General features: G+C 40.9%; 1 protein-coding gene across 3 annotated transcripts in view; it reads right to left on the reverse strand.

Annotated features, from left to right (window-relative positions):
- The window catches only part of prex2 (phosphatidylinositol-3,4,5-trisphosphate-dependent Rac exchange factor 2), a 95,353-nt gene that overhangs the window by 19,170 nt on the left and 59,830 nt on the right, over positions 1-16,353 (reverse strand). For 2 of the 3 annotated variants that reach the window (XM_031281940.2, XM_036000461.1), the window contains exons 29-36: positions 15,796-15,886; positions 13,371-13,499; positions 12,306-12,347; positions 11,310-11,407; positions 10,952-11,098; positions 7,013-7,115; positions 6,729-6,872; positions 6,461-6,575 (exon numbers count right to left, since the gene is read on the reverse strand). In XM_031281940.2, the coding sequence (XP_031137800.1) occupies positions 6,461-6,575; positions 6,729-6,872; positions 7,013-7,115; positions 10,952-11,098; positions 11,310-11,407; positions 12,306-12,347; positions 13,371-13,499; positions 15,796-15,886 (869 nt within the window). Of the gene's footprint in view, positions 1-6,460; positions 6,576-6,728; positions 6,873-7,012; positions 7,116-10,951; positions 11,099-11,309; positions 11,408-12,305; positions 12,348-13,370; positions 13,500-13,532; positions 14,548-15,795; positions 15,887-16,353 lie in introns of those variants that run through there. The other variant, XM_031281943.2, reaches the window with a different exon arrangement.

Below are 16,353 nucleotides of genomic sequence, written 5' to 3' on the forward strand. Positions count from 1 at the left end.
AGAAATGATAAATGGAACCGGGGCTCTGATGCTCAGCCCTACTCTGCTTTTTAAACAGGGGTTCAGTGCACACTAGCTGGAGCAAAAAGAAGCCTCACAACGTCCTCTGCGCTCTTGTGAATTGGGACTCCCTTTGCCGGTGCAAAGACTGTAGGATTTTCATTACTTCCTAAAATGAGAGAACGCAGAGAAAAAAAAAGCTCTATTTCTGTTTAGTAAAAATATGTCCAAATTGCCATTGTCTCCCTGCTAAAGCTAGGATAATACCCATAAGCCATAGCTCAAATAAGACCTATTTTTGATTCTGTGAGAAAAAGTAAAATGACTTCTCAGGTTACAGACCAGCCATCCAAGAAATCCAACTTTAAGCAAACTAGCTGCCCTGCCGCATTACTGCACTGAGGAGCTTGCAGTAATAATGCATGTCACATGGAAGATGTGGGAACTTGCTGCAGTAGCTGTTGTTATATTAGTCATTACTGCATAGCCCTGCCCCAGGGAGCAAGAGAAATACTATCAATTACATGAAGCAATTTTGCTGTTTGAGCAACAGTTTTGTGGTGTTGTTTTGATGTTGAGCACAGCGGTGGGTTTGTGTGCTAAACAACTTAAAGCGAAGTCACACTATCCATCGTCTTGTTCTTTGAGCATATATTGTGGAGGTATCCTCGGAGACCAAGGGATATGATTTATGTAAAGCTAGCTGTCAGGGAGATTTGCATACATGGTTGTAGTTGTTTGTGAGGATGCAAGCAGAAGTGGATACATGTGTATATTCATGTAACTAAGACTAACGAAGCCTGACCTGATGTAACGGTCATGAACTGATCAGCTAGTTGCATTAATCATGTTGTTACAGCACTTTTAATGAGCACATCTGCACTCTAAACACAAGGTTGCGTCCGAACAAGAATGAGAGAATTGATCCCTGCTCCAGCCACAGGGCAACAGAGATTAAAGGAAGGAGTGACTGCTGTGCTGAAACTGACACCGACCTGCAATAAGCATCAATCATTTTTGCTTAATCAAGACAAACTGCACTGCAGTGGTGTGATTACCAATTCCCTATAGCTGATGGGAGAGCAAACACTTCAAGCACAAATGACTTGGAAGCTTTGCTGTGCGGTAATGAACAATGGATGTTAAACTAACAAAGCCTGAAATACAAGTCTGTAGTAATGATAATATATACCATTTGTTGGACAGTGCTTTACATCCAAGTGTACTGTTTATCTTTCAGCCACCATGCTATCATTATGGAATTTTAATATCCACATGAGATGTGGAAATTTCACAACTTTCTTGTGCCAAAGATTTCCCCACTCCTGCCTAATGCATTTTAATTAGGGAGAAAAGCCTAATGCCTCAGTGCAAGCGTTCTGTCTCAGCTGTGGCAGAAGTTATTGATTTCACATCACACATCACATTCATTTGGACACATCTGCTTACACTCACAGGTTACTGTTACACCTGCAACAACAATATATGAAAATAGCAGACATTTACCAGCAGAAAACCTTGCAGTACTTTCCACTTCATTCATTCACACTGTTGTATGTACCATGCTCATTAAATCGATAGCAAAGGAGCATGCAAGAGGAAAACCTAATTCCCTCCTGATTTTTCCTGTCAATAAGAGCAAAATTAGATGAAACCATGAGCATGCAATAATCTCTCCCTTTGAATAAAACATTTGCAGATTCTGTTCTGGGTTTCCCCTCTCCACTCTGTCCTCTTTGACTCGCTTGCACACTCTCCTCCTCACCCAATCATCCTCAACCCCCTGAAATCCCCTCCATCTTTCCAACCTGCTCTGGCGATCTATATTCCCCTTTCAATTTCCCCTCATCCATTCTCACTGTGTCCATAAGGAAAAGACGTTTTCTGCTCAAAGCATGCTATTTCCTCCCTTTTTCAGATGTTGCTTCTCCCTACTAGAGATGGAGAAAATGTATGCATTTGCAAATTAATCTCACAATTTGTGACAGAAAAATTAGAGACGATTAGTTTATCCCCTCCATTCAGCTCCACAATGTCTCCCTGCTTTTACGTGATGAGAAACCTGAAAGATTTAAGCAAACACCAGAGACTATGACTGAGGAAACTGATATGTGGCTAGGATTCAAATCTCTTCTACCTAAATGTACGTCAGCTGAGATGGTTTATGAAAGCCTGAAAACATGGGTGCGTGTTCTGGCTCTACATATGCTGACTACTGTGGCACCAGCCATGTGCTTGTGATTTGGCCTGTGAGTTTATGTTTTGCGGAAGACTTGACTGACTTCATCAGGCACCATGGCTTTGCTCGGATCATACTGTATCTTGGTGTGGGTATGGAAATCGTAAGCCAGAGACAGAGAGGCTGCGGGTTCGACTCCGACCTGCGGCCCTTTGCTGCATGTCATTCCCCCTCTCTCTCCCCTTTCATGCCTTCATCTGTCATGTGGAAATAAAGGCCTAAAAATGCCCAAAAATAATCTTAAAGTGCCCATATTATGAAAGAATCACTTTTTCTGGGATTTGGGGTGTTATTTTGTGTCTGTGGTGCTTCAACACGCATACAAACTTTGAAAAAAAAAAAAAAAACATCCATGCTGTTTTCAGTGAGACACGGGTTTCTGAATGTGTCCTGCCTTCAGTCTCCGGGTGAGCTGGTCAAAATCTGCACGGCTTTCTACGTAACTACCCGAGACGCGGGGCCTAGGGGGCTAACCGTTAGCATGCTAGTGCTAGCATGCTAGCTCGTTCTCAATGGCAAAACACTGCTTCAACACACACAAATTCACCCTAATCCACAAAATAAATTGAATAGAACTACTTACATGTCCCTGTTCTGCAGGTATTCCACACAAAGTTGGAAGTGCGCCCTCATTTAGAAGAAGCTAGCTCATGTAATCCTTACTGCGCATGTGCGACTGACAACAAAGATCTTACAGAAGTTGAGAGGTCTCACTCTGTAACTAAAACAGAGAGCTCAACACACAGGGTGAAAAGAGGATCTGCAGTAATGTGCAGTACAACAAAAATATGGTGTTTTTTGAAAATGAAACCACCTATTCTGATACAATCTCAAATTACAATTATGAACTTGAAAATGAGCATAATATGGCCACTTTTCAGGTTCATAATTGTATTTTAAGGTTGTACCAGAATAGGTTTACATGGTTTAATTTTCAAAAAACACCATATTTGTGTTGTACTGCAGTGCTCTCTCTCACTGCTGCAGATCCTCTTTTCACCTGGTCTCTGTTTTAGCTACAGAGTGAGACCTCTTTTCTTCTTCTTCTTCTGTACTATCTTTGATTGCACTGCACATGCCCAGTAAGTAGCTCAGATGTAGATCATGTCAGCTAGCTAGCTCCATAGACAGTAAAAGAAAGGCTGTTTCTACAACTTTGGTCAGTTACAAGGCAGGATTAGCTGGGAGACTTCAAAATGAGGGCGCACATGTAAGTAGTTCTTTTGTAGATTATGGTGAACTTGTGTGTGTTGTAGCAGTGCTTTGCTATTGAGAAAGAGGTAGCATGCTAGCGTTAGCATGCTAGCGTTAGCCGTAGCATTAGCATGCTATCGTTTCGGCTTGTGACGTCACAAGCCGTACCGATTTTGAACAGCTCACCCAGAGACTGAAGGCAGGACACATTCAGAAACTGTATCTCACTCTAAACAGCATGGGTGGATTTTTTTCAAAGTTTGTATGAGTGTGGAAGCACCAGAGACACAACATAACACCCCAAATCCCAGAAAAAATGATTTTTTCATAATATGGGCACTTTAAAAAAAAAAAAAAAAAAAATCTTGAGTGTTCCACATCATAACGAGCAGCTGTTTAAGTAAATATAAATTATAACAATACGAGCATTTGTAAGCAAAAATACTAATTCTTTCATCGTCATCACTAGCACTTTTTTCCACATGGAATGTTAATAGTTAGAAAATGAAATGTTGGCTCTTAAACAACAATATCTTATCGTTCCCAAATGCATATGGGGATCTGAGGTGTAACGGGAGAGTGTTTGACAGCATGAAAACATGCAAGAATCGCGGCCCTGCAGTAAATTCAGTTCAGCATAGCATGTGCTGTTTCTGTCAGTCAGCCTCTGGCTCCGGCCCACAGTGTGGGTTTAACCCAACACTGCTGTGGCCGGGCTCCAAGGATAACGAGGTGCCTGAGGTTGTAACGCTGTAATGGAGAGAGGAGTGACATCACAGACTGGTCTGTGGTCAGCCGAAAGACACATGGCAGCCGGCGAAAGAAAACTTCTGGTAACATTAAATAGAGAGAGACAATGTATTCACTGACTGGTGAAAACCAGCTGGGAATATTTACTTTACTACGATTAATACAAGGAAATACTACTGGGTGGGAGCGAGGAACGTGTTTCTGGTGCAAGTCGCCTGCTAAAGTTTTGCTAGTGTTCACTGTATTATTCCATGTGCACATGAATGACTCAGCAACCATTTTGAATTTAAAGTACTACTTGGAGAGTGATGTGGAAAATCCTACAGCTCGGTGAATCAACAAAAATTCATCAGCAAGTATTCTGATAATTAATTCATTCATTTGCTTTACTTGGAAAAAAATGACTTTTACTTGCATGAAGAATCGTTCTTTAGCTACTGCACATATGTCAACTCAACACCAACTGATTCAGCCACTGTACAACAGTATACAAAGTAGGAGACCAGGAAACTGGATTTCTGGCAGGTTTTGCTGGAAAGGAGAGTGAGTATTTGAGTACAGTGTCTACCAGCTTCACTCCAGTTGGGGTTTTGAAGCACACAGCTTATCCACATCACTACCCAGCACCCCTAACGTTTCCCCACATCACCAGCCTCACTTGCCTGTCAGACCCACATCTGCTCCGTGTTACTGCTGGAGCCTCTGCTGTCGATTCAATTAGGCTCTTTCTGTACAGGTCAAACTGAAATGTACAGTACACGTGCAAACATACAAAAACACAGGCTATTCGGAATCACATGGCTGAATTCAAGTAAGGTCCTGCTTGTACGGTTTGAATCATTAAACCACATGTACATGAAGCTAAATTAATGTTAAAAGGCGCTGCAGGCACATTTGTGCACATAATATAGCTCTCCTTGTGGTATTTTAACTAGAATAGTGACATTTTATAGACTGATCGTGAAGTAATTAACTGCAGTCTGCAAACAACGACTCAATAAAATTAAAGAAATACCACAAAATGCCAATACTCCTCTATTAAACGGTTGTAGAGTCCCAGAAGATCTGTCAGACAATATCATTACACAAAGAGATAGAAGGCCTGATGCACGAAAAAGGTTAAATGACCCAGAAAAATTTGGTATCCACAACTGCGCTTTGGGAAATCTGACAATCACAGAAATTAACGCTTAAAGTTCTTTTTACTCGTCAAGTAAACACTACGATTAAATGAAAAATTGTCAGCGGAAAGCAATCACAGTAAATGAATGTCTTGTTGTGAAGGATCGGCACTGATGTGACACGTGACTGCTGAAGCTGTAAATCATTCAGTCCCCCAGAGCAGATTGTCCCTAAATAATAAGATGGAGTTTTGCTATGAGCTCTGCTCTGTTTAATTATCCACACAATCAGCAGCAGATGTTTAATTGAAGCCGACGCATCGTACAGTTGCCCTCTTAGGTATTCAATCAGGCAGCTTCAAACAGCTTTCCAAGAGTATGATTATTAAGCAAAATGGTATCAGTCTATATTGTTTAACCTTGACATTAAAGTATCTGTAATGTGTCCAATTAAAAGACTTCAAGAGGATCAGGTGTAAGTGTGTTACTACAGATCTATCTGCACTCACACCAACATAGGACATTTTGCAAAAGCCACATCTTCTGTCTTAATTACACAGTCTTTATGATTTTCTTAATGTGTCTTGTGCATTCACAGGCACTCACATCATTTCATACACAGCTGGTTTAAATGTGATTTTCAGTCACTGAAATAAAATAGGTAGCATCTAATATGAAACTGCATTGATATCCATACAGCTGACTGTAAAGGTCGGACTCTGACTCATACATTCAGGAGATTAAAAAAAGCCAGGCCCTTATTTTCAACTCCCAGAAGTGTCTGTTTCTGTTTCCACCTCATTAAATTATCCACGCATGGCCAATCACAGAGAGTCTCGGGTGTGCAGCAAACCAATGGGGTGTGAGGTAACTGAGTGCAGCAGCTGTACAGAAGCACTATATCAGTGCAGGTGACACGCTGGGCACTTTCATCCAATCACTGTAGCCCCTGCTGTGTGTGTTTCGCAACCAATCATAAAACACACCTGCTGTGTTTCTCTCAGCCAATCACCTTGAGGCCCTGCTGGGCGCTGTGAGTCAAGCCCGACTGAATGGGAGGTTGTCTTGATTTATATTAGATCTAGAAACTTGCAAGATCACACAGAGATGTAGCGTCAAAGTAATACTTTGTGTATATGTTTTGTATATAACGTACCTCAGTCTCTTATAGTACTGTTTGACCTTATCCAATGAGGCAGCATTGATTTGGGCCTGGTATTCCTCCACTGACACATTGTCTCTGTAGTAGTAACCCTCCATACTCTCCAGTGCTAGAGAGAGATAAAACGAAAGAGTGAAAACAAAGTAATAGAGCCACTGCATGTACTGTGAATCTACCTGCCAGTGTTTTCAATCATCTATAAAGCGGCTTTCATCTCTGCACTACTTGCTGACTTAAAGTTCCCGAACCGGGCTCACTATACCTTGTGTGAAGAGCACAGGGTAGATTTTGATGCCTCCTCCGTTTTTCAGCCTGTGAGGCAGCTGGGAGAAGTAGAAACTCTCAAGGTGAAAGCAAACTTTCAAGGCCTGACGGGTGCCCTCCACCTGGTATGATATGGGCATGTCTGCCAGAGGAGAGGGGAGGAGAGGAGAGGAGGAACTATTTATAGCTCAATCTTGTTTTGCATCAAATGTAGTAGTAGCAATTTTTCAAAAAAGCAACAAATGTAAGTTAAATGTGAGCTCCAAGCCTCAGTGTACATACTGGCGACCAGCGGCTCCCCTTCAAACTGCTGGAAGTAGAATGAGACCTTCTCCAGGTCAATGAGGGCCACCTGAGTGTCCTCCAACATGGCCTGCTCATCAGTCTGAAGAGAGAAAGATAGCATACTTGTAAGAGTGTAGTGGTGAAGGAAGTATTAGATAATTTTGTTAGTAAAAGTAGCTACACACAGATGACTTATAACTCCACCAATTCTACAAATCAAAGTCTGCTTACGGGTCTTGGGGAGTACTACTGCATTTGTGAAAAAAATCATACAAAGCCGTTTGTGGCTCTAGAAGGAGCTGCGCAAAGTCTGATAAACTGTCTCAAGTGATGTCAAGTGAGTCAGCGTCAGTTGGGGCTGAACACTACAAATTTGAAAATGAAAAATATCTGGAGGTGTGATGTACCAGACGGCTGTAGCCCGCTCCTCATCTCTGCTTGAGCGGCTTGTAGCTATATTAGCTGTAACCGAGATGAAGAAAGGCCCCATTCACAGTGAGATATTATACATAATTCTATAAGGTTTATTGCTATTGCATTAATATGTTTTCAGCATTTTCATTTTGTAGGAGCTCAAGGTGGATCCAATTTTAGCTACTTATACTGTTTAAGCGCTTTACATGGGTTTGTATGTAAAATCTAAACCTGTAAAGAGTCTAGTAACTAATGTATATAAGTATTAAGTAACACAACATGGAAATATTCAAGTTACTTTCACCTCTGTGAGTGTATATGTGCTTTCTTTCCCAAGAGAAAAAGGCAAAGATACAAGAAGTACAAGAAACTTTGCCATTTTTCTAACTGTGTGCTGAGATGCACGCTTCTGCATACATAACAGTGTGTGTATGCTTATGTCTGTCTTTGTCTGTTTTTATGTTTGCTTTAGCTTGTTTGTTTATATCTCTGAATGTGTGTGCATGTTTTCCTTTTCAGCATGCACTTAGCATCCTCACACACAAATAAGCACATCTGCTCGTGGCCACAGCGATAGTGGCTCGAATATTTCGGATTGTGACCCTCTGGACTCCTATGTCATCCCCCTCTCCCCCCATTTCCTCTCTCTTTCTTTCCGCTTCTCTTCATCCACCACATGCAGAGGGATAAACAGAGCAGTGATGAAAGAGGATTAGGTCCTTTTTCTAAAGACACATTTGATATGGCCCAACATGTGACAGAGGGGTACTCGTTGCCCTGCCAAGTGACGCCTGCCGTGTGTGGGCAAGTTTATCCCAAAGCATGTCACATAAATACACTTCCCCCGACACACACACACACACACACACACACACACACACACAAAGTATACACAAAAACCAGCACCAGCATCCCCAGTTCGTCTCATGCTGCCTTTCATGCGGTGCCCTAAAAAGGAGCGCATTGAGATTTTACTGGAATCACCTGCAGCTACTGAGACCCTGTTCAGTTCCATAGGGACACTTGAAAGGGAAATGTCTTGAGAAATAAAGGAAAAGAGAGAGACAGAGAAAGAGAGAGACCACAGTGCAGGAGGAAGGGAGAAAAGCGTTAACAAATATTTTGGAGATCTGACGTAAGCCACACGTCTGTCTAACCTAAATGAACGGTCATCCAAAATACATTTTAATAGCACTTCCTGTGTTTCTAATTCCAAGAGAAAGACGACAGAAATAGAAATTAAATACCTCATCCCAATAAAAATATTTTTTTCTATGTGGTTGATGATGCAAAGTGCAGAAAAGAAACACTGACGAAATAACCACTAAAATAATTGAATATATTACCTACTCAAACTTGAGTTTCAGTTTCTCCGAACTTGGTTAGAGACAACTTTTTTCTTTTCTTTTTTAAATCTGGGAAGGAAAGGTTAATATGGATCTCAGTGAAGTCACGGTGCTCAATTTTAGCAATCTACAATAGCTGGCTGCTCATAATGAACTCCTCTCTAGATGGTCTTTTCACTGCACCAACTTAAATCCATGCGGGAGAATAGAGTAGCCTGACACCAAGGCCCAAATACTACTTGAGCCTGGGAATGTTTTAAGGTTTTTTTCCTTCCAAAATAAGATGAAAGATTATTTACGCTTGTGAATATACAGTGCTTAACATTAAGGCTATTTCAAGACGGTTTTACAATACAGATGAACATTTGGGTGGCAAAACCTTTCCAAAATTGACAGATTGTTTTTTGCATTTAATTATTTATTTAAAATGTTTTGCATGTTTAAATCCATGTGCAGGGGTTCAGAATGTGGGTGACAGTAGTCTCTATCCTCGACGTTCCACTTCCGGGATTGCTCCGGTGCCGCAGGAAATTCCGCCTGTCTTTTCACCGATGTCCGTTTCCTTCTGCTTTCTTTATGTTGGAATTTTAAACTCCGGTGGATTGTTGATGAAAAATGGTTAACTGCTCCTCAGATCTCTGCAGGGTAAATCCAGACAGCTAGCTAGACCATCTGTCCAATCTGAGTTTTCTCTCGCATGACTAAAAGAACTTTTGAACGTACACGTCCACCAAAACAAGTTCCTTCCCGAGGCTATTTTGCAGCGGCTCCATGTGGAGCTTAGCGCCGCCCATGACGATTGTGATTTGTTTAAAGAAATGCCAATAAACCAGAGCACGTTTTTCTCCCATCCCGGAATGCTCTGTGGATTAGCCAGACCCTCCTCCGCTCCGCAGCGTGTGGAGGATGGTCTGGCAAAGCGAGACTAGGGTGACAGTAAACCAGAACAGCTTTTTTACTGTAGGTCTTTTTTCTGCCAAGGACCCATTACAAGATAGAGAATATACAGGGGACCCCCTTGTGTAGGTTCCTTGGAATAATTTGACGTAGCCTGTTTTTTACACTTCTATCATATTTGTTATGTGAAAGAACAACACAAGAGTATTAGAAAGATATTAGACGTGTAGCCTATTAAACATGTTTGCAGATTCTAAGAGTTATAGATTTGTTTGATTGGATTTAAAAATTTTAATATTATTTGTTAAACTATGAATCCTTCTGTAAAAAAACAAAAGAAAAAATTATATCATGATCATTTAAATGAATGAATCCAAAAACTTTTCATGGACCTCCCTGGCAGAGTGCAACAGACCCCATGTGGGTCCCTGGGTCCAACTTTGAGAATCACTAGGTTAAGTCATCTCAGTATCTACCCAGTGTGAATGACCGATATAAGTTCTAAGCAATCTTAAATTATTTAGGCTGTTCAGTATGTTTGCCTTTATGAAACCTCTGGTTGAATTTTAACAGAGCAACCTTTTGTGTGTTTTTGGTTGTTGGCCGTTTTGGATATTTCCACAATATCCCGAGACACAGTTCCAGCTTAAACAGCAACTATCCAGATGACGGTGAAGCTGTCTGTTATTCGAGTGACTATGAGGGAGGTTGGTTGTGGGATCTGGCTCTGCAGGATCAGCGGCACACCTCAACGATTCAGACCACATCCCTACACAGTCACTGCGGGCAGACTGGGAATTAAACTCAGCACATTTTAGTGATCATTTTAGTGTCAGCCATGCAGCCTGGTAGTGGTATCTTGATTGATGATCTTAAAAATGGTAGATCCCATTTGATGTGCTTAGCTATAGCTCACCATCACACACACAGCTGACCAAACATGGTGAATATTGAAAAGTTGCAAGACATGAATTATGCAATTCCTGCAAGTTTTTGTAACCCAGTGATTCATATTATTTGATACTGTATATGATTGTTATCATTTGCTATGCTGTATGTGTTCTAGTTTTATATCAAATGTGAGCATATTGAATGGTGCACAAGTAAAAGAAGATTAGTGTAAAATAAAGCCCAAATCACTGCATGTATGATGCAAATACATGCATACATGCATATATGAAAGTGGCCATTTATTTTTGCCCATGAAGAACTACGGGATTGATTTTAGAGTATCTGTTAAAGTAGATGAACTAAGGTCTGAGGCTGGTCTGGAGCTCACCAGATTGGGGGAGAGGAGAGACTGGAAGTGGAAGAGGAGCCCAGCGCTGGCGATCTGCTCCAGCCAACGGCGGCTGGCTTCCTGTGCCTCCTGAAGGTCCTGGGGGTCCGAGCTGTCCTGGTCTGACTCCCTGCCTACATTGTGGAACTGAGAGTGGACACAAAAAAGTTAGGTAGCGAGCGGAGACAAAGAATCAAACAAAAATGTTTTGCTATTATGTAGGATGACGCAATTTACTGTATTTCTTACAAACTTCATAGTTCCTATATATATATATATATATATATATATATATATATATATATATGTATGTATGTTTTCAATTTCCAATTCCAAACAAGACATATGTATAATATACCTGGTTGAGAACAGCCAGTAGGTGCTCTGAGAAGGCACACACAGCTGCAACTAGAGACTGACAGAAGACCATATCTCGACGCAACTGGATCTCCGAGTCTAGAGGGGAAACAAAGAGGAGGTGAGGCTGAGAGGAAAGACAAACAGTAAAAGAAAGTGAGAGGAATAGTAGAGATAAAAGAAAGAAGTAAAAAACTTAGTAAGTGAAGATTAAAAACTAAAAAGTGGTGAGGTAAAAAGTTCAAAGAAAAGCAGTAATAGAAATAAGCGGCATGAGTTTGCTATGATAACTAAACAGACTTTTTAAGGTCAGACTCTGCTGTGGAAAACTTTCAGGAAGAGGACAAAAAGTCTTGGCTGCTTTAAAAAAAAATCTGTTGGGTATTGAATATTAAAATATTGTAAAAAAAAAAAAAAACTAAATAAATAAATAAATAAAAAAAGAGAGTAAACGACAGGTGTGCCAGAGTGGAGAGTACTTGATCCCATGAGAAAAAAAAAAACCCTGAGAAAGTTTAGCAAAATTACTTCATGAACCCCTAAGAAATGAATGTTTCACAAGGCGTGCCTGCAAACTCTTTGACACTATTAACCAAACCCACCACAACCTCAGAAAAATAAATGTACCTTTTTTCATTTACTACTTAATAATTCATAGTTCCTGTAAAGGGACATAACACCTCATTTCATCAGCACAGTTTCTCTCAAGGAGTTAGTATCTGAGTTTAGCAGTGCTGTTAGCCTCATGCCAGTGCAAGGATTAATGTGGATTTTCAATCATAGCATCTATTGGTGCTGTGGAAGTCTTTTGTTTTTCGGTGCTACGATTTTATTTTTTTTATTTTTTTAAAGAACATGGACAGAAGATAATAAAGGATGCTATGTCTTTTTAGTTTATTGAGTTTATTTATTTTTTGTGCAAAATGCATTAACATTTAAGGTTTCAGCCAGTGCTGTATTCTGTATTTCTGTTCTACTGCAAGAGAGTGAGACAAACCTGTATACTGTAGTAAGACCAACAGCAGCCGTGTCTTCACCTCTGAAAGAAAACAAATCAAAGCAATCCAGTGAGGTAGTGAACAATCTTACATTAACTCCCAAAGAGCCTTTCTCCTCGACTGCAATGACCTATACTATAAACTTAACCCCTTAAAGTCATGAACAGGCCCATGCTGTATAACTCGTTTGCTCCATCCCAGCTCCACAGCTTTTTATCTTCACATATAAGGGGGGAAATTACACAGCATCATAAAAACCAGCCACAGGCAAAGATAGTAAAATAAATCTGCCTTTGTTTATAGTCATATCAGAGCCACGGGAAGCCTGGCAGTACGCTGCACTGCATAAAAAAGCTATCATGGGGAGAGATGGGAAAAAAAAGTGGTGTACACAGGCCAAGCACATTAATATTAACTCTGCTTATTTGTACTCTCTCAGCTGTGACTGCAAACTCACCTTTCCCAGGAGTGTCATGTGACTGGGACTTGGGTCTGGGCTGTTTGCAGTTCAGAGTGTTTGCCCGTGGTGTGTCTGTATGTGTCTGTGTGTGTGTTCAATCTGTGTGCTAACAAAAACAAAATCACACACTCCTATTGGGAATAAATGACGCTGAACTGCCTATCTAGAGAATAAATAAAAATATCAAGGGAGTGCGGCTCTTTTGATTGTTTAACTTGCTAGTTTTTAGCTCTAACTATGTAGCCTCAATTTATGTACCCCAGGATGGTTTTAGAGAGCAGTTAGCGTTCTGGGACTGCCTGTACCCACACAACTGTAACAGGGGCTATTATTGCCTCCAATAAATATGATGAGGCACACTGGAGAACTGGCCAATTTAATGTACATTACCTCTAAGGGCTGGCATTCTTTTTCATGATAAAGTCTATAAGTGGCTGTGTGTGCACACAAACCTCAGGCCCCAAACATTGTAAGAACAGTGGTGTGTGTGTGTGTGTGTGTGTGTGTGTGTGTGTGTGTGTGTGTGTGTGTGTGTGTGTGTGTGTGTGTGTGTGTTTGTGAGTGTGTGTTATTCATGTTTGGAACAGGTCAGATAGATGCTCACCCTCAACATATTTAGCGATGGTTTGTGTGAGGGTCTGAATGCTGCTGGGAAGGTTCCAGGGATCCTGCTTGACATGGAGACGCAGCTTTTTGGTGCAGTTCACCTTGGGCTCCATCTCCTGCTGGAACTCTGACAGAAACACACCAACACATACACACACACAGGCAGAGAATTAGCATAGGCCTAGTGGAGGCTTATGTGTGTCAACTGTAAGGCACAATTTGCATAGGAAGGAAATGGATTTATATGACAAACTACCTTTTGTCCATCTCTTGCATTTTTAAATAGTGAGGAAAGAGAGAAATATCTTATTTCTTTCCTCCTCTGATGAATCTTGCTTAACTACCTTCATCTTCAAAATACAATGCTTATCTCTTCTTTTCTCTCCCTTTTCCAGCTCTCTTTCTACCCTGACTCTCTAGAGTCAGCTCTATTCACAGATGTTTATTGGCATCATACAATTTCTGTTACTTTGCTAAAGCAGTTATAGCACATCAAACTCTTAGAAGTACAACACACTTAACTTATTTAGTAGATTGATTATTCATTTGACAAAATATTTCAGCAAAAAGGATCATCAAAAAAGAGGACAGATTCCAACATTAACTATTACACTCTGCATCTTTCTGTCCTTTGCTATTCTTTTTTCACTTCTTCTCAAACCATCTCTATCCATCTTTTACTTTCCATCCTCTGTTCCTCTTCACGTAAGTCTCATTCTCTCCATCTCTCTGAATGAAATGATTATAGGTCAGACAGACCCAGAACCCAGCAAAAATCCTCCTACTTTATTGCTGTATCCCACAGACCACCAGTTTTAGACCGCCCACAGTCTAATCTTCCTTGTCTTTGCAGTCTAAAAGCCAATTTGTCAATTTGATGTAACCCCTCTTGAAACTAGACAGAAAGGCTTGTAATAAAGTTTACTTTGGAGACGAAAGAAAAGATCTGTGTTAGAATGGTGGCCCGGTAAAACAGAAGGCTTCAAAGGGGTTTGGAGTGTGTGTGTGTGTGTCTGTGTGTGCGTGCATGTCTGAGGGAGACGGAGAGAGTGAGAGATCAGCTGTAGGAATGCTCCACTTGTTAGATAATCCTATTTGCTCTGTTATCAACCACACACATTACTGAAGTGGAGATGGATTAGCTCTGATCAAGGCCTTCACGTCCCTCAGGGAATCTATGCACACACATAAACACACACAAAACACAAGCAGACGTATTTTCAGTTCAAGCATATCTGTGTGTGTGTGTGATTTGGGTCGCAGTGTTTGGAAGCTTCACTTATGGCAACATACAGAATAAGTGAGTAATCTGCTCTTCTGCTTTTAGTGCTTATCACACTCCATTAAAGTCACTTTCAAGGACATAAATAAGTATAACTTTTTATATCAGAGATTATTAAAGCCTTACATAGTACAATACAGACCACCAGGATACAAAACAGAGTTATCATTTTTGCAAAATCTGGGAACAATGCCTAAACCACTTACAAAAAGAAAGAAAACAATTGTTGCTTTTGAGCAAAGTTTTTTTCTATCTTATCCTCAAAAAAGGGCTGAGTCATCTGAACAGAGTTCACAGATCATGAAAGGGCACCGTAAGCTAGTTTATATTTGCAGTGGGAAATGATAAGGACAAATTTAGCCCCTTCCAGTAACATTTCCTACATTTTTCCTGTGAGAGATAAAATTTAACAATGGACAGCGGTGGTTAATCACCAAGGCCAAGATGAGGTTAGGTGGCAAATAAACACACAGTAAGAACAAATGATCAGATAACACACAAGCACAAGAGCTGTTATGGGGTCACATTTTCCATTGACTGGTAAGTAGCACCACAATAACCATGAAGTGGAGATGAGTATGCAACTAAGTGGTGCTGTTTCAACACTATAAAGTGATTCAGAGTGAAGGGCACTGGGATAGCTGAAGGGTAAAAGAAGTGAAAAAAAGGGAGGGAGGACTGAATAGAGGAGAAAATGGATGGGAATCCACCTACAATACTTTCCTCATGTCATCACATCTGTGTGCACACATACACGCACGCACGCGCACACACACACACACACACACACACACAGGAAGTTGCAGCCCCTATGCGCAGGCGGCTGCGACTTTTTCAGCGTGTGCTCTGTTTTCTCTCAGTATTGGTGCTGGTTGGGAGTTTCTCCAATATTATCTATCTTTTCTCAGGTCCACTGTGCAGCCCAGCAAGGCCCAGGAAGCACAGTTACACCGTAAAAAACCCACATATACTGCTGCAGCAGAAAGTGTATTTAGTATTTTGTGAGGAAAACAAAACAGACATACTAACTTTTACATTTCTTGCTCAAATGGTCTGACTACTGTGTAACGAGATGTGGTAAAATATGCTCAGAGATCAGTGTTTCAGAGCCAGGAGTACATCACAGTCCCTGGTGCTTTACCATGTAATCCTCTTCCAGGTGTGAAGCACTTGGTCTGCTCAAACGCCCGAGCCACCACTGCTCCTCTCAGCATGCTGGTGATTGAGTCCACCTGAAGAAAGCACAAAGGTCAAGCTGGTGCACTTACATAATACAGTTTCCCTCTAAGCCAAGTTTAAAAGTATGTGCAGGGAAGCAAAAACTGCTGCCCAAACATAACCAACACCTGCATCTCTCACTCTCTCTGTAACACACACACACACACACACACACACACACACACACACACACACACACAATGCCATAAAGCCCCAGTCAATACAATTTGCTATGCAGTATGTAAACAAAGCTGGGGAAACTGCACTACAATAAAACAAATGACAGGAAGTAGCCCAAAAGTGCAGAGACAGCAAAGCATAGTTTTTTCTGCTTTTCCACTGCCGATGGAGACATCCTCATAAAACTTCTCATGGATGGTGAATGCAGAATCAAATATCAAATATAGGTCAACTTAAGGCTGTCACGATGTTCACTTCCTGAGCACGATTCAAAAATTAAAATGCAATTCCTATTCTCCAT

The sequence above is a fragment of the Sander lucioperca genome, chromosome 1 (genome assembly GCF_008315115.2).
Source record: "Sander lucioperca isolate FBNREF2018 chromosome 1, SLUC_FBN_1.2, whole genome shotgun sequence".
Lineage (NCBI taxonomy): Eukaryota > Metazoa > Chordata > Actinopteri > Perciformes > Percidae > Sander > Sander lucioperca.